This window comes from Mesoplodon mirus, assembly GCF_964341445.2.
Source record: "Mesoplodon mirus genome assembly, chromosome: 10".
In the NCBI taxonomy this organism is placed as follows: Eukaryota; Metazoa; Chordata; class Mammalia; order Artiodactyla; family Ziphiidae; genus Mesoplodon; species Mesoplodon mirus.
The window spans coordinates 97,123,365-97,148,856 of record NC_138986.1 but is presented as its reverse complement, the minus strand read 5'-3'; the positions used below and the strand labels follow the sequence as shown (position 1 = coordinate 97,148,856).

The 25,492-nt window shown below is 38.7% G+C and overlaps 1 protein-coding gene and 1 pseudogene across 10 annotated transcripts in view; both read left to right on the top strand.

Annotated features, from left to right (window-relative positions):
• IBTK (inhibitor of Bruton tyrosine kinase) overlaps window positions 1–2,528 on the top strand; it is a 187,490-nt gene extending 184,962 nt beyond the window's left edge. For all 9 annotated transcript variants that reach the window (XM_082633402.1, XM_082633397.1, XM_082633399.1 and 6 more), the window contains 2 exons: window positions 307–439; window positions 1,221–2,528. In XM_082633402.1, the coding sequence (XP_082489528.1) occupies window positions 307–439; window positions 1,221–1,352 (265 nt within the window). In that variant the 3' untranslated portion in view covers window positions 1,353–2,528. The remainder of the gene's footprint in view (window positions 1–306; window positions 440–1,220) is intronic.
• Window positions 2,529–12,920: 10,392 nt separating this feature from the next.
• Window positions 12,921–20,375, top strand: LOC309811208 (amine oxidase [flavin-containing] A-like; annotated as a pseudogene). Its single transcript has 2 exons — window positions 12,921–13,090; window positions 19,307–20,375. The product of its transcript is annotated as an amine oxidase [flavin-containing] A-like (transcript).
• Window positions 20,376–25,492: the final 5,117 nt, after the last annotated feature.

Genomic DNA, 25,492 nt, shown 5'->3' with positions numbered 1-25,492 from the left:
ATTATCTGAATACTTTCTGCTCCACAGTTTGAGTTACCTTTCTGTTTAGTTATATAGCTTTGCTCCATTCCACTTTTTGGTGTTTCCAAAGTTTTCTCTACAGCACCAATCCAAATAAAATATTAGTTCTCCTTGTTTCTATTTGTCACTTTGTCATTCTGTAAGTTGAATACAAAAGCTTCCAGGTCCCCTTATATTATAGGTCACAAGGAAAAAACGTATCACTGTTAAAGAGTATTTCAGAGGAGATTTTGTGTGCAAAAGTTTGGCAAGATGAATGAAAACTTATAATTCCTTTTCTTTCAGTCCCTGGCTATGTTCTTCATTGCCTGCTCCTTCCCTGCTAGCCCCAGTCACTTTTGCATCTATTGTAGAAGAAGAGCTACAGCAGGAAGCAGCTCTTATCAGAAGTCGAGAAAAACCCTTGGCTTTGATTCAGGTAAATAACATGCTTATTTGGGTTTAATTTAGGGTAAGAACTGTACTACATTTCATTCGGAGGTCTTAAGAAAATTCTCTTTGTTTGCTTTGCAGAGGTGCATGTATTTATCACATTAAAATGTGAGTGCAATGTAAAACAAAACTGAAGCATCCAGCAAGTATTAATTGAAGGTATTCAGGATGATTAATTTACAACTCATAAATTGTGCTAAAGCTCATATTTTCAGCACTGGTGATGCTTTGGCCTGTTCTTAAAAGTGACCAGTAGAGAACTTGGCATTATCTAGCTCTACACCTGGCTTCTGTATCAGTAGGAGTTCTTAGGTTGTAAGCCACAGACACCAAGTCAGGCTGACTTAAGGAGAAGAGAACTTATTTGAGAGACACTGAGATTCCACAGACTTAGCTGAAAGCCAGAGAGCCAGGCTTAGGAAACAGACAAGACTCATAGTTGTCCTAAAGAGCTTAAAGAACGAGACTTGTACAACAACAGAAAGTATCTCACAGGATGAGCAATTGGAATGAATGGATTCCAACAGCCATCTTCAGTTTCTTTTTCCCTGCTCTAGGTTAAAATCAAGGGAAGGTGGGTATCTGATTATTCTAACTCAGGCCTCAACCCTTCTCCTTTTGAAGGGGATAGGAGGATACCTATTCCACTGTCTTGTATGCATAGAAAGTGGTAGTTCCACAAAAGGAAATTGGAAAGCTAATAGAATCCTGCTCGGTTTATAATTGAAGGAGTAAAGCAACTTCTCTTTTTTCCTTCCTCCTTTCAGATTGAGGAGCATGCGATACAAGATTTATTGATTTTCTATGAAGCATTTGGCAACCCTGATGAGTTTGTCATTGTTGAAAGGACACCACAGGGACCACTGGCAGTACCTATGTGGAATAAGCATGGATGCTAGTTCACCATGGAGTTGAGATACAGTTTTCATAAGTTGTGACTGTTATAAATAAATGCTATGGAAAAAGAGTTCTTACAAATTTGGTAACAGATCATTCTAGGTAGAATAAGAAAGGATTTACTTTCTTTACTGAACTTTAAGCATATACTGTTTGTATGATTAAGAAGAAATCCCTCAGAATTGTGATTTTAGTAACCTTTTGTGTAAAAATGTGTGAGAGGAAACACTAGGTTAAGTTTAAATAGAACTATTTTTCTGAATAGTCTTAAAAGGAAAACATGAGTGATTGAAGTGTAAAATTTAAGAGTGATGCATTAAAAATTAACTTTCCATTTGAGAATTTGGGATAAATAATTTAGAAGATTTTTGCCAAATATCTTTTTTTTTTTTTTTTTTTTTAGTGTGACATTGATGAGCTTAAAGTAGGAGCGTCAGCCATTACTTTTGATCCATCAATGGCCAAAATTTTGTGTTTGCTATAGTAGTTATGCCTCCATTCTTGCGTCTTTTTCATCAGGCTTTGAACGTTCTGGCCTGATTTTTAAAGCTTGAGCTGCTTGAATGCCATTTTATTTCGGTTTCAACAGCACATTCTCCATTTTGCATTAAACTGTGGAGTATGGTGGAAAGGAAATAAGAATACTACTCTGAGCAGCTTAGTCTAAGATAATAGTTTCTTATAAGATTTGGAGTCATTGTGGGGATTGTTTTTGGATGGGGAGAGGAGACCTTATAGAAGCCTTATTGTGACAGAATCCATTTCTGAAAGTGTTACAGTTTTCTAAAATAAATGCTTAATTATACGTATAAGAATGAATAGTTTGGAAGAAGGTTGGTTTACAGTTACCTTTACAATGTTATATAATCAGAAATTCTCTGAGCCTGGGTTATATGAATAGACATAAACATTGTTCCCTTTACAGTATGCTGTTTGGGTTGTTTTTGAGTGGTTAAATATTTTAAAAAACAAATGTTAAATCTGTGCTCCAGCACCTAGACAAATTGGGAAAGTTAATGTTTCTGAGAAATAGTAAGCCAAGGGGAACATACAGGCAAATCACTGCTATAATTAGGTTGACGAAAATATGGCTGAAATTAACTCAACACTTGAGCTTTAGCTCCACCTAAAGCAGCAAACTTGTAAGCAAATGTGCAATAAAAAATAATCTTGATCCATTTCACTGTTACTGTGTGTTTGATATCTTATACTATATTGACATCTGTTATAGGAGGAATTACTAATGATTCCTCCTAATATCATATATTGTAGCCAGTATTTGTTGAAGTTGATGCTGTATCCATTCCTTAACTACTTAAAAAAGGGCAGTTTTCCTCAAGTGCACCTGTATGTTTGAGTAAATTGAGAAGCAATTAATTTTATAATGTTTTATGGATGCTGCTGTAAAGAGATCTTCTGAAGTAATTGATTTATTTCATTTGAACCTTTGATTCTTCCATGCTTCTTGGCATCTTTAAAGATGCCATAAAGTGATGATTTTCGTGGTGTACCCCATGCTGCCTGGGAAGCACCCTAAGGGCCTTTGGTGAGTGGGATGTGAAGGAGGGGCCAGGGTTGACCAAGTCTGGGGTTTTAGGTCTTCACAAACCTCATTCAGAGCAGTTGCACTTTACGACCTGTTTTATATAGTGGGGTATTATATAAAACTTCATTTGGGAGAAAAAAGTTCTTTTGCTAGTAAAATGAAAGGTAAGCACTGCTATAAACTACATGAAGATAGCAACCTGATACATTGTGACCAAAAAGCCCAGGAAAGTGATGGGTTTTCTCCTTAACATTATTCTGCCTACAATAATTAACTCATCTTTAATCCCATGACTTCAAGAAAGTCTTAAGACTCTAGAAATGGGCAATTTAAGGGATCAGTAGGATGAAGAGGTTTTTAAGATTGACCAGAACAATCATAGAACTCCTTAGCTTAGAAAGGTGTTGATCGGATGGGGAATTGGGATTGGGGGTAGAGGTGTCAGAGCAGAATATGCTTAACATTTGCAAAGTCAAGACCAGTCAGGTAAAGTCGTATTTGTTGACAAAATACTAGGGTTCAGGACTTCTCGTAAAGTCTAAAGAGGTGGCTTTTAAAATAAATTGTAGACAATCTTTATAGAGGAACAACAACAGATAGTCAGTTGAGAAAGGTATTGCTAGTTAATATCTTGGTTGGTTCTATACTCTTTTGGAGGCTGGGTTGTATTTTTTAGTTCATGATAAGGGGGTTGATAGCTGATTCATAAAACTTTATGTTTTTGGCTGCGTTGGGTCTTCGTTGCTGTGCGCCGGCTTTCTCTAGTTGTGGCGAGCGGGGGCTATTGTTCATTGTGGTGCACGGGCTTCTCACTGAGGTGGCTTCTCTTGTTATGGAGCACAGGCTTCAATAGTTGTGGCACGTGGGCTCAGTAGTCGTGGCTTGCGGGCTCTAGAGCGCAGGCTCAGTAGTTGTGGCGCACAGGCTTAGCTGCTCCACCGCGTGTAGGATTTTCCTGGACCAGGGATTGAACCCATGTCCCCTGCATTGGCAGGCAGATTCTTATGAATCAGGACTGCACCACCAGGGAAGTCCTTGTAGATTAACCCTGTATATTTGCTTTATTATATAAATTGAAGAGCATGAACTCCAGAGAAAGTGACTAATGAGATTGAAATCTTCTGTCTTTTCAGTCTGGTCCACCTACAACTACACCAGACTGCCTCTTAGAAATTACTAATGTCTGTAGCAATTTAGCCAAGACTAAGAAAATATTAAAAAGCACTTAGTAAAAATACATATAACCCAGAAGCTTCCAGAATTATCAATTTAAGAGCTATTTTCAGAAGAAACTGCAGCAACCTCCCACCAGGGAATTGGGGACAAGTGTATCCAAGATATTCATGGTAATGTTGATGTATATATTTTTTGCTTGAGGTGATGTTCAATCATGTAAGATGCCAAAACAACCTGGTCTTTCCTATACACATGACCATCAAACTATATTTTAGACCCTATATATATTTCATTTTCTTGTATGTCTCTACTTGGCTGCTTGGCTATTTGTGTCAAAACTGAATTCTTGCCTTTTCCAAACTCTCTGATCTTTTTTTATTTCCTTATCTCTTAGTCTGTCATTCTCCTAAATCACTAAGGCTAAACTTTTGGTTTCTTTGTCTCTTTCCCCATTTTGTCCCCACATTTATTGTCCAACTCCTGTCAGTTCTGTCTCTGCAATATCTTTTATCTAATTTTTTTCATTTCATTCACATTACTACTACTCTGTTTTAGGTCCTAGAGTTTTTCTGAAAGTTCTCAAACTTTTTGGTGTCAGGATCCCTTTATACTGATTAAATTATTGAGGACCCCAAAGAGCTTTTGTTTTATATTCATTACATATCTATCACATATAATGTATTGCAAATTAGAACAAACTTTAAAATTTAGTTCATTTAAAAATCATAAGCCAACACATACTAACATAAATAAAATTTTTAATGAAAATGTAACTGTTTTACAAAACAAAATTAGAAGAGGGAGCTTGTTTTATATTTTCATATATATGAAAATATGTAACTCAGTATTTCAGGTTTAGGCCTTTACTGTCTGGTTTAATAGAGGACTCCTACATTCTCATATCTGCTTCCACATTTAATCTGTTGTGAAAACAAATGTCATGGTGTCTGGAAACTTGAAAGACTGAGATTGAAAAAGGCAGGTAACATGTTATGAAAATAGTTTTGACCTTGCCAACTCCTGAAAGGTCGAGAAAGTGGTCCACTTAACTGCTTAAGTTCCTTAATTGTTGAGTCCCTTAACTGCCACCCCATTCTCTGTTTCCTGGTCCAAGACCATTAAATTCTTAACTCTCAAACTTATACCCCCAAAGCATATCTTCCTGCTCTGAAAACTTAAGTTACTCCCTCTACACTTTAAGTTCATATTCCCTCAGCTTGGGCTTCCAGTGATTTCTTTTTCTTCTTCTTTTTTTAAAAAATCTATACACAGTGGTGGAGCCAAACCTGACCTGATGTTTCTCCCAAATAGGCTTCAAGCTTTGCTCGTGTAGATCTCTACCTAAATTTTTCTTTCTCTTCACCTATTGAAATTCTACCCGTCCATGATAAAGGCAACCCCAATTTTATTTTCCATATAAACTTTTTGTTTTTTCCTTCTCATACCTCCTCAAAAGTAAACCAAAATAAAGTATTAGTATACATGGATCAATTATGTTCCCATTCTCTCTTAACACTTTATATCTTTTAGGGAACTTGTCAAATTCTGCCATTATTCTTGTTTTTCTGTTTGCCTTTTACTTTTACTATTACTTATGGTTTGAAGGCATAGGCTAGGCACTTTTTTCTTTCTTGTGTGTATTTGTGTGTATTTAAATCTTCAAAATCTTGAACTGTAACACAAGACAAAAAGGTTTACTTTAGTGATATACCAGTAAGTCAAGCAATGGACCATTAACAGCCTCTTGGAAAGAGGTGATGGATTTGATTCGCTAGTATTTCATGGAGGATTTCTGTTTCTATAATTCATCATATTGGTCTGTGGTTTTTCTTGTGCTCTCTTTTTCTAGCTTTAGAATTAGTTTAATAATGGCCTTATGGAGTGATTTAAGAAGTAGTCCCTTTTCCTCTGTGTTCTGGATGTTGATAAATGATTGGTATTATTTAAATATTTGATAGAATAAACCAGTGAAGCCATCTGGTTATGGACTTTTCCTTGTGGAAAGGTTTTAAATTATTAATTCAGTTTCTTTCTCTTTACATGTTATATGTAAGTCTTTTGAGATTTTCTGTCTTCTTGAGTCAGTTTCAGTAATTTGTGTGTCTAGGAATTTTTCCAGTTCATCTAAATTGTCTAGTTTGTTGGCATAAAGTTGTTCATAGCATTTACTTCTAATCCTTTTAATTTGTGTAGAGTTGGTGGTGAGGTCCCCACTTTCATTCTTGATTTTGGTAGTCCATTTCTCTTTTTTTCTTTGATCATATCAATTTTATTGTTCTGTTCAAAGAACCAACGTTATGGATCCTTTTGATCTTTCCCTAGTTTGCCTGCATCCCCCTTGTTTCAACCCTGATCTTTATTATTTCCTTTTTTCCTGCTTGCTTTAGCTTTAATTTGCTGTTCTTTTTCTGGCTGTTTAAGCTTAGATTATTGATATAAGGTCTTTCTTCTTTCCAAAACATAGGCATTTAAAGCTGTAAGTTTGCTGGTAAGCACTGCTTTAGCTGCATTACATAAACTTTTATATGTTGTGTTTTCATTTTCATTCAGTTCAAAATACTTTCTAATTTCCTCTTGATTTCTTCTTTGAACCATGGATTATTTAAAAATTATATTGTTTAATTTCAAAACATTTGTGAATTTCCCCCAATATCCTTTTGTTGTTGATTTCTAATATAATTTTGTTAAATTTGGAATACTTATTTTTTATTGTTTCAGTCCTTTAAATTTGAGACATGTCTTATCATCTAACATATGAAAGTTCCATTGTATTCATGAGAAGAGTATGACTTAATTGACATCAACCTCTTATGAAATGGTAGCTTACAGGTCTCTGTTTCCTATGTTGCAGACATAAATTTGTTGCCTAAATAAAGGACAAGAATAGATGCTGAAGAAGAAAAGGAGTGGTCTGTGCTGGATATATTCTGTTTGCACCTCAGATCCATTCTCTGTTCTTCTCCCCTCTACTGTGTCTTGTGGAGTTGAACTCTAGGACTTTACCAGTCAGCTTATTTACCAGCCAGGGTTAGGCAACCTCTGGCTTCTGGTTACATTAGCCAATTTGGAACACTAGCAGAATACTGGCATATTGACAGGAGGAAAGATAAAGCTTTTTTTTTTTCTGCCCTTTACCTCCATGGTGTTGCTATGGGCCACACGTCTCACAGGCTCCTATCAGGTAGCTCACTCTCCACACAGCACTTTTCTCTCCAGATTCTGTTTCCCTTCACCCATTCAGTTCTAGGAATGGCAAAAGATCTCCCATTATTTCTAGCCCAGGTTACTGCGGTATTCATTGTAGTTTCTCTATATCCTGCCGACATTATAAAGAGTCCTTCAGTAATTTACCCAAGTTGAGAGTGCTGTTTGTTTCCTGCTAGGACTCTAATTGATTAGAGATGATCCGAGTAATGGAGAAAAGTAAGAGAATGTAGAGGTTTTGATTCAAGGATATTTCATTTAGAAACTTGGCAGTGAACAGGTAGATGCATGAGACACAGAAATGATAGATGGGTCACTTGTTTTGTGTTTTAAAAATGGAAGCCTGTGCATCAAGAAAGCAGAAGGTGAGAAGTCAATGCATAGAGAAAGAGATTGGAGGTGCTGGGAATAGAGTAAATAATTGCAGAATGGGGATGAAGATGGAATCAAGAGTACAAAGTAAAACTTGTGGGAAAGGAGAGAAGTACTATCTGTTTCTCCTAAACTGCAGGGAAGAAACTGAGGATAATCATTGATCAGTGGTTCTCAGTTTGGTCTCCACATTAGCAACCAACATCACTGGGAACTTAAGAGAAATACAAATTATCAGGCTCCACTCCAGTTCTATGGAATCCAAAACGTGTAGAGTGGATCCCCACAATCAATGTTTTAGCAAGGCCTCCAGGTGATTCTGTTTCATGCCACGTTACTCTGATACTAAAACCAGGCAAAGATGCCACAGAAAAAGAGAAACTACAGGCCAATATCCCTGATGAATATAAAAACAAAAATCCTCAACAAAATATTATCAAACTGAATTCAACAATACATTAAAAGGCTAATACACCATGATGAAGTGGAATTTACTTCAGGGATGCAAGGGTGATTCAATATCTGCAAATCAAAATGAAGGATAAAAATCATCTCAATAGATGGATAAAAAGCATTTGACAAAATCCAACATTCATTTGTGATGACTCTTAACAAAGTGGGTTTAGAGGGAATAAAGGCCACTTATGACAAGCCCAGAGCCAACCTCATACTCAGTGGTTGAAAGCTAAAAGCTTTTCCTCCAAGATCAGGAACAAAACAAGGATGCCAACTTTCACCACTTAATATTCAGCATAGTATTGGAAGCCCTAGAGCAGTTAGGCTAAATAAATAAATAAAAGGCATCCAAATTGGAAAGGAAAAAAGTAAAACTTCACTATTTGCAGGTAACACATTATTTACAGAAAACCCTAAAGACTCCATCAAAAAACTGTTAGAATAAATGAATTCAGTAAAGTTGCAGTATACAAATCAACATATAAAAATCTTGTGAATCTATACATTAATAAAGAACTATGAGAATGAGGAATTAAGGAAATCCCTTTTATAATTGCATCGAAAGGAATAAAATACTTTGGGATAAATATAACCAAGGAGGTGAAAGACCTATTAAAACTATAAAATACTGATGAAAGAAACTGAAGAAGACACAAATGGGAAGATATTCTGTGCACATGGATTGGAAGAATTAATGTTGTTAAAATGTTCACATCACTCGAAGCAATCTTTGGATTCAATGCAATTCCTATCAAAATTCCCATGGCATTTTTCACAAAAATAGAACAAACCTAAAATTTGTTTGGAACCACAAAGAACTCAAATAGCCAAAGAAATATTGAGAAAGAACAAAGCTGGAGGCATCACACTTCCTGATTTTAAGCCTATAGTAATCAAAACAGAATGGTATTGGCATAAAAATAGACATGTAGATCAATGGAACAGAACAGAAACCCACACATATATGGCCAATTAATTTATGATAAAGGAGCCAAGATTATATAATGGGGAAGGGATAGTGTCTTCAATAAACAGCGTTGAGAAAACTGGACAGCCACAGGGAAAAGAATGAAATGACTACTATCTTACATCATATAAAAATCTAAAATGGATTAGATTTGAATGAAATACCTGAAACCATAAAACTAGGGGGGACATCGGTTTTGGCGATGGCTTTTTGGATTTGTCACCAAGAGCAAAGGCAACAAAAGCAAAAACAAAGAAGTGGGACTACATCAAACTAAAAAGCTTCTGCACAGCAAAGTAAACCATCAACAAAATGGAAAGGCAACCTACTAAATTGGAGAAAATATTTCCAACTTATATTTCTGATAAGGGAATAATCCAAAACATAAAAAGAACTCATACAACTCAGTAGCAAAAAACAAACAAAAAAACAACAAAAATTGATTTAAAAATGGGCAGGGGACCTGAAGAGACATTTTTCCAAAGACTACATAGAGACGGCCATGAAAAGGTGCTCAACATCACTAATCATCAGGGAGATGCAAGTCAAGACCATAATGAGACATCCCACACCTGTTGGAATGGCTATTATCAAATAAACAAGAAATAACACGTTTTGGTGAGAATGTGGAGACAGAAACCCTTGTGCATTGTTGGTATAAGTGAAATTGGTGCAGCCACTATGGAAAACAGTATGGAGTTTCCTCAAAAAACTAAAAATAGAACTACTGTATGATCCAGCAACTCCACTTCTGGGTATTTATCTGAAGAAAATGAAAATACTAACTCAAAAAGATATATGCAGCCCCATGCTCATTGCAGCATTATTTACAGTAGTGAAGATATGGAAACAACCTAAGTGTCCACTGATGGATGAATGGATAAAGAAGATGTGATACACACACACACATACACACACAGTGGAATATTCCATAAAAAGAAGGAAATCTTGCTATTTGCAACAACATGGAAGGACCTTGAGGGCATTATACTAAGTGAAATAAGTCAGACAGGAAAGACAAGTACTGTATGATCTTACTATGTGTAACCTAGGAAAAACAGAAAACAACAAGAAAAAAACCAAGCTCATAGAGACAGAGAGCAGATTGATGGTTGCCAGAGGTGGGAGGTGAGGGGTGAGCAAAATGGGTGAAGGGATTCAAAAGGTACTAACTTCCTGTTATAAAATAAGTAAGTCATGGGGTGTTATGTACAGCACTGTTAAACAAAATTTTTGTGACTGTGTATGGTGACGGATGTTAACTACATTTATTGTGGTGATCATTTCTCAGTATATGTGAATACTGAACCATTCTGTGGTACACCTGAAACTAATAAAATGTTTATGTCAGTTATACCTCAATAAAAAAATTTCTAGCACCATTCTTTGTTTGAAAATAAAAATTAAATAGCCCAAGTTAAGACTGTGTGGGAAAAATTATAGGGCCAAACTCAATTTCAAATATTCAAGACAGACTGTGACTTCTCAAGTAATCAGGTCTTCTGTTTTATAGTCTCCCTTCACCTATCTTTTATACATTTAATTATGTGCATATAGTCTTTTTGGATTCCATACCTGGTATAATTAAGTTTGGAATTAATTTGCATAGAAAATGAAGAACTGGATACATTGTTAAGTGGTTGTGAATATGAATTTATAATGCACACAATTTTCCAAATGCTTAAAATTTTTGTTTAGCTATGGAGCTTAATTTAGTGTGTATTTGGAGCTCCTAAAAAATAAAATCCTACAAATATTCTCCTTTTAAAATAGATGGCATTTGAAATAGACGGCAAATATTTTGTACCTTTTAAGATTTGGCTAAAAATATTAAGGGAGTCTTCAATCCCTTCATCTGCACATGAGATGATGAAAAAAATGTGATTTGACTTTTTTTTTTTTTTTTAACTTACAGAGACTTTGGAAGCACAATTTAGCGTGCACTAGGATTTCTACTTTTAGGATAGAGAAAAGACATCTTCAGCTTTCTCTTGAAAAATCACCTCTAAATTAAAAGAAAAGCAAGAAGCAAACACAAAGTTCACTTTTGATCAAATCAGGAGATATCTCTAAGACTGCACCACAGTGTAGGAAGACAGAATGAGTGTGGGTCCCATGAAACTTCTAGTAGAATGGCCTCCACTTTTATTAGCTTATTGTAACTACATGAAGCCCTTGTTCTTTAACTATTTTCCTTTTTCAGCTGGTTCTGATTTGAGCTCTTCTGGGTCCAATACATCTATCCTGAGCTTCTCAAAATGTCCCCAGAACTCAGAGTAGACTTGGTCATCCACTTTGGTGAGTTCCAGGTATTGTAGGTCAACTGATGAAACCGGCTTGTAATAATCTTCAGCATGCTGCTTGCTCGTGGCCCAAGCCATCTCAACATCAGGTGGACCCCAGGCCAGCACCTCACTGGCTCATCACCTGTTCTACTGATCACTGCCATGGTGCAGCCCACAAAGCACGGCCTCCCTTTCCCTGCAGTGATTGTGTGTGTGTCTGTGTGTGTGTGTGTGTGTGTCTGTGTCTGTGTGCGCGCGCACTCCTTCCCCAGTTGACTGGAAGGGGCCAGAATTAACTTACCTTGCAAAAATAAGTACTGGAGATCTATTCAGCACAGTGCCTGTAGCTAACAGTATGATTGTATACTTAAAAACATGCAGATCATGTGTTGTTACCACACACATGCAAAATACTACTGTTAAAGGGGGTGGGAGGAAACTGGGAGATGATGGATTTGTCAACAGCCTTGACGGTGGTGATGTTTTCATGGTGTGTTCTTATTCCCAAACTCATCAAGTTGTATACATTAAAAACGTACAGCTTTTTACATATCAATCATACCTCAGTAAAGTGGTTTTAAAAGTAAACAATTAAAAACAGAACAGAAAAGCTGAAAGTGATGCCTCTGAGCCGAGGTTAGGGGCCACTTTTGGCACAAGTCTTTTTAGCAGGGTTTGACTTCTAAGCTCTGCAAGTGTATGTTACTTATATAATAATTTAAAGATTGTAAAGTTAACTATAAGCTCAGAAATGTAGTAAGTAGATTGATGGTTTTATAGAAAAGAGAACCAGACATAATTTTTGCTCAGTATAAATATTGATTGAAATTGTGTTTAATCTTAAAATTTGAGACTGTATAAAATAAGTGCCCCAAACTTGGTTAACATGAAAGTTCTAATTATTAAGCCAAGTTTCCTTCATAATATAAGCCCCAGTTTCACAAAACGTACAAGTATAAAGCATCTATCTTCACTCTGATGTACTGTAACTGCATTAGGTATTTTAAGGTAAATCTATGGTGGAATGTAACAAACGTAGATTATTTACATATATAAAATCTTGTTCCCATTCCTGAGTACACTTCAGATTTGTTAAAACTAAACTTCTGAATCTGATTATGATGTATTAATTATATGAAAAGAGGTAAATTGGGGGTTCTGATAAGTTACCAATATGTGCCATATATTTATAGCAGCAGACAGCAGATTTGAATAAACCCTCTTCTAATAATCATATTAATTGCTGGGTCTTCCTATATGGACTATCAGTAAAGAAAATAAATACAAAGCAGGAAATTAAAGTCAGTTAAAATTTATGAAGCCTTCACATTGATTTCTATTAAAGTTAAGCACGTTTAAAGCTGGTTTTAATTTTGTGTTTGATTTGAGCCACAGAGTCTTCTTTGGAATTGCTCTTTTAAGAGAGCATGTGGGGAGGAGTCAAGATGGCGGTGTGGGAAGACGCGGAGTTAGCGTCTCCCCACAACTAGGGCGCCTGCCTGGCCGCTGGTGGGGGACACTGATGCCCAAGGAGATGGGAGGAACCCCAAAGTGAACTGGTAGGATGCAGGGGGACCGAGGGGAGAGGAAACGTGGAGGCCAGACAAAATCAGTACCCCTGTGGCCAGGGAGATCAGGAGAGGCAGGCAGGAGGGGCCATCCAGGAGGAGCAGAAGAGGAGAGGAGGGCGACTGCCCTGCCCACTGGAGCCCAGGAGGCCTGCTGGTTTCCCAGGTGAGGTCCCCTGCCCTCTGAGACCGGGGTGGGGGGCATGCCTGGGCCCCTTCTGTTCCTTGAGCCTAAGCCCCACCCCCCACAGCCTCCAGGGCCTTTTCCAGCCCTGTAGGTCTTGAGCATTGGCCCTGCCCACCACCCAGACCTCGCCCTTGCTTAGGCCCTGCCCCCCACAGCCAAGGCCTTGCCCCCCTTTTTTCCTTTTCCTCTTTTTTAATATTGTGGTACTGATGTACCTTCCAGTTGTTGATTCATCTATATTTTTATTTTTACATTCTTTCTAACATGTCTGTTAGGTTTCTAGTCTAATTTTATTTTTTCCTTTTTTTTTTTTTTTTTTTTTTTTGCCTCCCCACATGGCTTGCGGGATCTTGATTTGCAAGCCTGGGGTTGGGGGGAAGCTCCTGCAGTGGGAGCTCTGAGTCCGAACCACTGGACTAACAGAGAACCTCAGACCCCAAGGAATATTCATCGGAGTGAGGGCTCACGGAGGTCCCCATATCAGCACCAACACAAAGCTCTACCCAGTAGCCTAAAAACTCCAGGGTTGGAAGCCTCAGGCCAAACAACCAGTAAAAGAGGAACACAATCCCACTCATAAAAAAAAAAAAAAATGAGACAGCAAAAAAATATGTCACAGATGAAGGAGTGAGGTTAAAACCTACAAGACCAAATAAATGAAGAGGAAATAAGCAATCTACCTAAAAAAAAAATTCAGAGTCATGATAGTAAAGATGATCCAGGATCATGGAAATAGAATGGAAGCATGGATTGAGAAAATACAAGAAATGTTGAACAAAGATCTAGAAGAACTGAAGAACAAACAGAGATGAACAACACAATAAGTGAAATGAAAAATATGCTAGAAGGAGTCAATAACAGAATAACAGAGGCAGAAGAACGAATAAGTGAGCTGGAAGACAAAATGGTGGAAACAACGGCCAAGGAGCAGAATAAAGAAAACAGAATGAAAAGAATTGAAGACAATCTTAGAAACCTCTCTAACAACACTAAACACACCAACATTCGACTTACAGGGGTCCCAGAACAAGAAGAGAAAAAGAGAGGGTCTGAGAAAATACTTGAAGAGATTATAGTGGAAAACTTCCCTCATGTAGGAAAGGAAATAGTCACACAAGTCCAGGAAGCACAGAGAGTCCCATCCAGGATAAACCCTAGGAAAAACACACCAAGACACATATTAATCAAGCTAATAAAAATTAAATTCAAAGAAAAAATATTAAAAGCAGCAAGGGAAAAACAAAAAATAACATACAAAGGAATCCCCATAATGTTATCAGCTGATTTTTCAGTGGAAATTCTGCAGGCCAGAAGGGAGTGGCAGGATGTACTTAAACTGATGAAAGAGAAAAACCTACAACCAAGATTACTCTACCCAGCAAGGATCTCATTCAGATTCAATGGAGAAGTCAAAACCTTTTCAGACAAGCAAAAGCTAAGAGAATTCAGCACCACCAAACCAGCATTACAACAAATGCTAAAGAAACTTCTCTACGTGGGAAACACAAGAGAAGAAAAAGACCCACAAAAACAAACCCAAGGGGCTTCCCTGGTGGCGCAGTGGTTGAGGGTCCGCCTGCCGATGCGGGGGACACGGGTTCGTGCCCCGGTCCGGGAGGATCCCACATGCCACGGAGCAGCTGGGCCTGTGGGCCATGGCCACTGGGCCTGCGCGTCCGGAGCCTGTGCTCCGCAACGGGAGAGGCCACAACAGTGAGAGGCCTGCATACCGCAAAAAAAAAAAAAAAAAAAAAAACCAAAACAATTAAGAAAATGGTAATAGGAACATATCAATAATAACCTTGAATGTAAATGGGTTAAATGCCCCAACCAAAAGACACAGACTGGCTGAATGGATACAAAAACAAGACCCATATATATTCTGTCTACAAGAGACCCACTTCAGACCTAGGGACGCATACCGACTGAAAGTGAGGGAATGGAAAAAGATATTCCATGCTAATGGAAATCAAAAGAAAGCTGGAGTAGCAATTCTCATACCAGATAAAATAGACTTTAAAATAAAGACTGTTACAAGAGATAAGGAGGGACACTACATAATGATCAAAGGATCAATCCAAGAAGAAGATATAACAATAACAAGTGTTTATGCACCCAACATAGGAGCACCCCAATACATAAGGCAAATACTAACAAACATGAAAGGAGAAATCGACAGTAACACAATAATAGTAGGGGACTTTAACACCCCACTTACACCAATGAACAGATCAAACAGAAAATAATAAAGGAAACACAAGCTTGAAATGACACAATACACCAGATAGATCTAATTGATATTTATAGAACATTCCACCCAAAAGTGGCAGAATACACTTTCTTCTCAAGTGCACATGAAACGTTCTCCAGGATAGATCACATCTTGGGTCACAAATCAAGCCTCGGAAAATTTAAGAAAATTGAAGTCGTATCAAGCATTTTTTCTGACCACATTGCTATGAGATTGGAAATCAATTACAGGAAAAAAAAACTGTAAAAAACACAAACACATGGAGGCTAAACAGTGCACTACTAAATAACCAAGAGATCACTGAAGAAATCAAACAAAAAATGAAAAAATACATAGAAACAAATGACAATGATAAATAACGACCCAAAACCTATGGGAGGCAGCAAAAGCAGTTCTCAGAGGGAAGTTTACAGCAATTCAACCTCATCTCAAGAAACAAGAAAAATCTCAAATAAACAATCTAACCCTAAACTTAAAGCAACTAGAGAAAGAAGAACAAAGAAAACCCAAAGTCAGTAGAAGGAAAGAAAGAATAAAGATCACAGCAGAAATAAATGAAATAGAAATGAATAAAACAATAGCAAAGATCAATAAAACTAAAAGCTGGTTCTTTGAGAAGATAAAATTGATAAACCCTTAGCCAGACTCATAAGAAAAAAAGGGAGAATGCAAATCAATAAAATTAGAAATGAAAAAGGAGAAATCACAACTGACACTGCAGAAATGCAAAGGATTATAAGAGACTACTACAAACAACTATATGCCAATAAAATGGACAACCACGAAGAAATGGACAAACTCTTGGAAAGGTACAATTTTCCAAGACTGAACCAGGAAGAATTAGACAATAACAGAACTATCACAAGTATTTAAATTGAAACCGTAATTAAAAATCTTCCAACAGAAGTCCAGAACCAGATGGCTTCACAGGCAAATTCTATCAAACATTTAGAGAAGAGCTAACACTGATCCTTCTCAAACTCTTCCAAAAAATTGCAGAGGGAGAAACACTCCCAAATTCATTCTACAAAGGCACCATCACCCTGATAGCAAAACCAGAAAAAGATATCACAAAAAAAGAAAATTATAGACCAATATCACTGATGAACATAGATGCAAAAATCCTGAACAAAATACTAGCAAACAGAATCCAACAGCACATTAAAAGGATCATACACCATGATCAAGTGGGGTTTATCCCAGGGATGCAAGGATTCTTCAATATATGCAAATCAATCAATGTGATACACCACATTAACAAATTAAGGAATAAAAACCATATGATCATCTCAATAGATGCAGAAAAAGCTTTTGACAAAATCCAACACCCATTTATGATAAAACTCTCCAGAAATGGGCATAGAGGGACCCTACCTCAACATAATAAAGGCCGTATATGACAAACCCACAGCGAGCATCATACTCAGTGGTGAAAAACTGAAAGTTTCCACTAGGATCAGGAACAAGACAAGATGTCTACTCTTGCCACTCTTATTCAACACACTATTGTAAGTCCTAGCCACAGCAATCAGAGAAGGAAAAGAACTAAAAGGAATACAAATTGGAAAAGAAGAAGTAAAACTGTCACTATTTGCCAATGACATGATACTATACATAGAAAATCCTAAAGATGCCATCAGAAAACTACTAGAGCTAATCAATGAATCTGGTAAGGTTGCAGGATACAAAATTAATGCACAGAAATTTCTGGCATTCCGATACACCAACAATGAAAAATCAAACACTCGCATTTACCATGGCAACAAAAAGAATAAAATACCTAGGAATAAACCTGCCTAAGGAGGTGAAAGACTTGTACTCAGAAAACTACAAAACACTGATGAAAGAAATCAAAGATGACATAAACAGATGGAGAAATGTACCATGTTCTTGGATTGGAAGAATCAATATTTCAAAAATAACTATACTACCCAAAGCAATCTATAGATTCAATGCAATCCCTATCAAACTACCAACGGCATTCTTCACAGAATTAGAATAATAAAAACTTACAATTCATATGGAAACACAAAATACCCCGAAGAACCAAAGCAATCTTGAGAAATGAAAACAGAGTTGGAGGAATCAGGCTCCCCGATTTCAATCTATACCACAAAGCTACAGTAATCAAGACAGTATCATATTGATACAAAAACAGAAATATAGATCACTGGTACAGGATAGAATGCCCAGAGATAAACCCACACACATATGGGCACCTAATTTACAACAAAAGAGGCAAGAACATAGAATGGAGAAAAGACAGCCTCTTCAATAAGTGGTGCTGGGAAAACTGGACAGCTACGTGTAAAAGAATGAAATTAGAACACTACCTAACACTATATGCAAAAATAAACTCCAAATGGATTAAAGACTTAAATGTAAGACCAGACACCATAAAACTTTTAGAGGAAAACATAGGAAAAACACTCTGACATAAACCACAGGACGATCTTTTTTAACCCACCTCGTAGAGTAACAGAAATAAAAATAAAAATAAACAAATGAGACTTAATTAAACTTCAAAGCTTTTGCACAGCAAAGAAGACCATAAACGAGACAAAAAGACAACCCTCAGAATGGGAGAAATGTTTACAAATGAAACAACAAAGGATTAATCTCCAAAATATACAAACAGCTCATGGAGCTCAGTATCAAAAAAACAAACAATCCATTTAAAAAATGGGCAGAAGACCTACAGAGACATTTCACCAAGGAAGACATACAGATGGCATGGCCAAGAGGTATATGAAAAGATGCTCAACATCACTAATTATTAGAGAAATGCAAATCAAAGCTACAATGAGGTATCACCTCATGCCGGTCAGAATCACCATCATCAAAAAAGCTAGAAAAAGTAAATGCTGGAAAGGGTGTGGTGAAAAGGAACCCTCCTACACTGTTGGTGGGAATGTAAATTGATACAGCCTCTATGGAAAACAGTATGGAGGTTCCTTAAAAAACTACAAATAGAACTACCATACGACCCAGCAATCTCACTACTGGGCATATACCCTGAGAAAACCATAATTCAAAAAGAGTCATGTACCAAAATGTTCACTGCAGCACTATGTACAATAGACAGGACATGGAACCGAGGTAGATGTCTATCAAAAGATGAATGGATGAAGAAGATGTGGCACATATATACAGTGGAATATTACTCAGCCATAAAAAGAAACTAAATTGAGTTATTTGTAGTGAGGTAGATGGATCTAGAGTCTGTCACACAGAGTGAAGTCAGAAAGAGGAAAACAAATTCCGTATGCTAACGCATATATATGGAATCTAAAAAAAAAAAATGGTACTGATGAACCTAGTTGCAGATCAGGAATAAAGATGTAGACATAAAGAATGGACTTGAGGACACGGGGTGGGAGGGGGTAGCTGGGGCAAAGTGAGAGTAGCATCGACATGTATACACGACCGAATGGAAAACAGTTGGTGGGAAGCAGCAGCAGAGCACAGGGAGATCGGCTCCGTGCTTTGCGGTGACCTAGAGGGGTGGGATAGGGAGGATGAGAGGGAGGCTCAAGAAGGAGGGGACATGGGGACATGTGTATGCATATGGCTGATTTGCTTTGTTGTGCAACAGAAACTAACACAGTATTGTGAAGCAATTATACTCCAATAAATATCTATTAAAAAAAAAAGAGGGAGCATGTGAATCCTAAAGATGTTCCAAAATTAGAAATTAGAGATTTTTACAGGTTACTGGGAGTTCACGAGTCCACATTTCATGCTTTAATGTAATAAAAGTCTCCAAATGAGGCACTATCTTTCATATTCATAGCAACAGATGGCATACTAGTTTAGAATTTTTAAGTTGTGAATTGTATCACACTTATTAGTAAAAATAGAAAAATGGATGTTACAGGAAGAGTGGATGGTGTGAAAGGGTGGTATCATGAGGCATGAACCACAGTGATTGTGAGGGGAGACAGGACTGCTAGGCAGTTTGCATCTCTCTTTGTGAATATCAGTGTGACCTCTGAACCCCACAAGGTGTCTGCCCTGTGGTTCTTGTGGTATGTGAAGCAGTGTGGAGGCACCACTCGGATATTCTCCATTACCAACGGGGCCAGGAACGGAAGTCTGTAGGCAGATCTGGTCAGGCAAGCGAACGGATAATGCACCTCCTCGGGGACAGAGTGAAGCTGGGGTGTCCTGTCACCTATGTGGACCAGTCAGGTGACAACATCATGATAGAGATGTTGGATCATCAACTTTATGAGTGCTGATACGTAATTAGCGCCATCCCTCCAACTTTGACTTCCAAGATACACTTCAGACCAGAGCTTCCTTCAGAGAGAAACCAGTTAATCCAGCGTCTTCCAGTGGGGGCTATCATTAAGTGCATGACATATTACAAGGAGGCCTTTTGGAAGAAAAAGGATTACTGCGGCTGTATGATCATCGAAGATAAGGAAGCTCCGATTTCAATAACCCTGGATGACACCAAGCTAGATGGATCGCTGCCCGCCCTCATGGGCTTCATCCTTGCTCAAAAAGCTGACCGCCTTCCTGAGGTCCATAAAGAACTAAGGAAGAGGAGAATCTGTGAGCTGCCAAAGGGCCAGGATCCCAAGAAGCTTTACAACAGTGTGCTATGAAGAGAAGAACTGGTGTGAGGAGGGGTACTCCGGGGGCTGCTACACTGCCTACTTCCCCCCTGGGATCATGGCTCAGTACGGAAGGGTGATTCGCCAGCCTGTAGGCAGGATTTACTTTGCTGGCACGAAGACTGCCACATAGTGGCGCGGTCACATGCAAGGAGCAGTAGAGGCTGGAGAACGGGCAGCTAGAGAGGTCTTGAATGCTTTGGGGAAGGCGGCAAAGAAAGAAATATGGGTCCAAGAACCTGAATCAGAGGATGTTCCAGCTGTAGAAATCACCCACACCTTCTGGGAGAGGAACCTGCCTTCCGTGACAGGCCTGCTGAAGATCATCGGATTTTCCACATCGATAACTGCCCTGTGGTTTGTTGTGTACAAATTCAGGCTGCCGACCTGATCCTGAAGTTTTGGCTTCATGCTTTCTGCTTACTCTTTCCCAGCATCATCAAAAGCAAAATGTTGACAAATTGAAAGGCTGTGTCATTGGATCATCTTTAAGTGCACTGATTTAACCCCTCAGTTTAATCTCTGTGTATCACCTCCTTAATTTCCGTAAGATCAAGCTCCATCTTGTGACTTGTCTGTAGACCAGCTTGTGTTGATTGCTAGAAAATTACCTTGTGATCAATTTCTTAATTTCAAGAAGTCAAAGCTGACGTGCTCATAAGAAAAAAAAAATAGATAAACACTGAAGTTTTGTAATTCTAGTATTCCTTTTATTTTCAATCCCAGTGAAATTGAAATAACATTAAGCTGGAGTGAAAAGATGAATTTTCCTTTACCTTCTAAGAATAACATAGCAGTGACCAGCCTGGGTTTGCTCATTACTCTGATTCTGTTACCATAAAATAGAATAGTGTATTAGACTCATTTTGCGTCATTAGAAAGGGAAAACTTTTAGAGACAAAGAGCCATTTAGTATGGGTTCATATTAGATGTAAGTCCATAACTATGTATCTAAAACCATCAACATCACACTCATTACCAAGCACTTGTTTAAATAGAGAGTAGAATTCAAGGACAGGGAATAGCATGTAGCCCTCCTGCCTAGGGACTGATGTTTGAGTGATGAGTGGCAGGAAGTAATATAATGTAGTATGTTCTAAGAACCTATAAGAAGGGATATTGGAAATAAGCACTATAATTAAAGGTAGTGGCTGAGATTTAAAGAAAATAAATTTGGGACTTCCCTGGTGGTCCAGTGGTTAATAATCCACCTTCCAATGCAGGGGACAGGGACGCGGGTTCGATCCCTCGTCAGGGAACTAAGATCCCACATGCCGCGGGGCAACTAAGCCTGCATGCTCTAGAGCCCACGTGCCACAACTAGAGAGCCCGTGTGCCGCAACTACTGAGCCCGCACGCTCTGGAGTCCGAGCGCCACAACTAGAGAGCCTGTGCGCTGCAACTACTGAGCCTGTGCGCTCTAGAGCCCATGTGCCACAACGAAGATCCTGCGTGCCACAACTAAGACCCAACGCAGCCAAATAAATAAATAAATGAATAAATAATTAATTTAAAGAAAGAAAATAAATTTGCTCTTTGGTTGTATATTATACATTTATTTTGCATTAGTTAAATAGAGACCTCCAAATGACCTTCTCTTAAACTTTTTGGAACTGTACACCATTCAAGGTGAAAAGCAGACTTCTTAGAAAGAAGGTTTATTTTCTCTTTAACATCATTTGCCCTCAGAGTTGTTGGTGTAAACTTGCTATTCTTCTAGGGTAGAAACCAAAGACATATATATATAATATATATATATATATATTATATATATATAATTTCACTAAGTTTGCCATAGGATTATTACTTTCATCAGTAAGATGCTATAACGCTATATAAATGAACTATTTGTAGAGTTCTTGTGAGGCTGAAGCAGTTTGGTATCACAACAGGATTAGGCAGTTTACAGAAATAGCAAACATTTAAAAATAGGGCAGAAATGTATGCTCAGAGCAGAGTTCCCTAAAATGTTTTCTATGGAATGCTAATTCTGAGGGGTGTTGATAGTTCTATATATTTCTAAAAAGCCCAGTGGCTAATTTAATTTGGGAAATGCTGGGTTAAAGACCACAGGACTTCTCAGAACCTTTAGTTTGCTAATATGCATTGAAAACTCTCAAGAAGGAACTTTTATAACATGCTTCATTTTAACATGTATATTAAATTCATTTAATCAATGAACTCTTTTTCTTTTCTTTTAGCAATATCCCTAGGGACTGGAGTTCTATGGAGAATATCTGAATCACACTGGCATCAAAGTTAGATATAGAAGCTCTGGAATTAGACAAACTAGCCAGTCATTTTACCTCCCTGAGGCCTGGGTTCTCACCTATACATTAAGAAGAATAATTCCTACCTAATGGGAATATTAGAGACTGCTAGTTCATGTAAAGAACATAGCGTATTATAAGCAGCAAAAATGCTGACTTATCAAAACAGCATTAATTGGAGAAGGAGAGATCACAAATGCAGCCACTGTAATTCTTTGGCAGAATGTACAATAACAAGCCCAGAAAACTGGGCAGTATGTCACCAAAGACAACTGTGAAGCAATAGGAAAAATCTGAACTGTTTTATATTAAAATATACATTTTGCATTGGTTTATGATTCATAATTCGATCCCATAATTGAATCACTACTTATTAAACTGAGTATTTTCATATATGTTATCTCATTTAATCTTCATAAAAAACTAAGACCCAAATGCAGCCAAAAATACACAAATACATATTAAAAAAGATTCTCAAAGTGATAAAAGTATAGAGATGGAGAACAGATTAGTGGTAGGCCAAGGACAGAAGCTTGGGGAGGGAAGGGGGTGGTTAGGAGAGGGGGGGCACAGCTACAAAGAGGCAGCACAGAGGAGTGCTTTTCTGGTGATGGAACGGTTCTGCGTCTTGACTGTGGTGATCATTATGTGAATCTATACATGGTATGAAATGGTATAGAACTATACATACCCACACACACACATCAATACAGGTTAAAAAATGATGGAAACTGAGTAAGGTCTATAGTCCGATTAACGGTAATATACCAATGTCGATTTCCTGGTTTTGATATTGCTCTACATCACTATATACTGTCCTATAACTGTGATGTCATACTATAGCTATACTTCTGATATCATACTTTGGGGAAGTTGGTTGAAGGCTACATGGGACTCTATCATTTTTGCAACTTCTTGTGAATCTATATTTCAAAATACAAAAGTTAAAAAAAAAGTGCATGTGGGATGAGAGGGATTATTGCCACCATCTTGGGGACAAGTTAGATAGCCCTACAGCTAAGTGAGTAAATAGTAGCGCCGAGACTGAGAACTCGGGCTCTTGGAGCCAACAAACAAGAGCTGTGACCCTGGATGATCTCCCCATGTCTGGCTGAGAGGACGGGGCAGGCCCCAGACACGGTTTGGTGAGACCATCATGGCGCCAACTCCATTAACTCAGGCTCAGGATGTAGTGTCTGTCTTTGAGGGTGAAGAGTCTACTAGAATGGGTAATTAACTGACAAAAATTAAAGGAAAATGTAGACAGAGATCCCATCCTGAAAATGAGGCCAAATTAGAGAAGGGAATGGGTAGCCTGAGATTCGGCAGACCCCAGGAGCTTTGGTGGCAGAGGGAATCTGAGCCAGTGGGTCCTGTGCTGTCTGTGTGACTCATCACCAAGTCCTGCAGCGTGGGGTCCAGAGGCAGGTAAAGTGCACAGACTGTCGAAAGAGCCCTGGATCTCAGAGAGACCCCTCACGGGGAGGCGCCAGAGAATGCAGACAGAAATCAAGCGAGGGTCAAAGCACAAAGAGAATTAGGGCACTTTCTCTTCCAAGGAATCCTAGGCTTCACCTCCTTTCCTTTACCACTGCCTTTCTTAAACATGTTTCCAATTTGCAAAGCACTGTACTTCTTCTTATAGAACTGAGATACGGCTTTACCAAGATTAAGGTTACACTTAGGCAGAATCAAACCACATACGGTGACCTGAAGTCATTCTGTTTCTTTGGACAGAGGGAGGGTTTTGAGTGTCTATGTGCTTCATGGACACTGTCCATGCTTCTTTGAACAAGAAAGAGCTTTCAAAATAATCGCAATGCAATCCCCCCAAAAAGCTATGTCAGGGCTTCCCTGGTGGCGCAGTGGTTGGGAGTCTGCCTGCCGATGCAGGGGACACGGGTTCGTGCCCCTGTCCGGGAAGATCCCACATGCTGCGGAGCAGCTGGGCCCGTGAGCCATGGCCGCTGAGCCTGCGCATCTGCAGCCTGTGCTCTGCAACTGGAGAGGCCATGGCAGTGAGAGGCCCGAGTACCGCAAAAAAAAAAAAAAAAAAATCTATGTCAGTACATTTAAGTATCTGGACTTAAAACTTTCCCTGACCAAGTAGGTCTCTTGTTCTCTTTCCAAGATAGTAAACCGTGGTGTTACCTGCTCTTTCCTTCCATCCCTGCCCCCCAGGAGATGGGGCTGGGCCAACAGGTTGAGCGTGTGTTCTCATTAATTGTAAATGGTCATGTGGGGCTTACCTGGTGGCGCACCGGTTGAGAATCTGCCTGCCAATGCAGGGGACACGGGTTCGAGCCCTGGTCCAGGAGGATCCCACATGCCGTGGAGCAACTAAGCCTGTGTGCTGCAACTACTGAGCCCGCGTGCTGCAACTACTGAAGCCTGCGCGCCTAGAGCCCGTGCTCCATGATGAGAAACCACCGCAGTGAGAAGGCCGCGCACCGCAACGAAGAGCAGCTCCCGCTCGCCGCAACTAGAGAGAGCCCGTGCGCAGCAGCGAAGACCCAATGCAGCCAAAAATAAATAAATAAAATTTATTTTAAAAATATTGTAAATGGTCACAGGAATGAATGCTGGTTGTCTTACTCAGCGTCCCGCCTTTCCACCACATCCCCGGGAAGAGCGTCTCGTAGAGGCCACCTCCATGGCCCTGCAGTTGCCCCAACTCCACACTCCTGCCCATACACAGCTGTGACTCAGTCCCCTACTTGAATGTTAGAAATGTCAGCTACTGGGTACACAGTCCAAATCCTTTCTTAGGACCTAATGTGATCTCTAGTGATAGTCTGGCTTTTACAAAGAGGACATTAAAAAAATCAATTTGATAGTCAGTGTTTCCACACAGATGAGAGGCCTGTTTTCATTGGCTGCTGAATAAGCAGTGCTTCCCAATCTTGGGTTTAGTGTAGGACGCTACTGAAACACACGCTCTTAGTTCAACAGAACATCTGTGAATAATCATTGCAGTGATAAATGCACTTGTTCAGCTGCCCTTATGACTCTTAAATTTGGCATATATTCCATATAGATTTTTCCATTAGAACATAACAGCAAGTGGTACCAAGCATCACCCTGGCTGTATTTTAACAGTGACAGTACTGGCTATGAAGGCCAGGGTTTCAATTAGCAGAAGTTTTTTACACGCATAGGAAGATGAGTCTGAATTTAGTTTTACATATTGGATAAGTGTATTGCATAAAAGCATGAAGTGATGCTTCAGCAGGAAGCC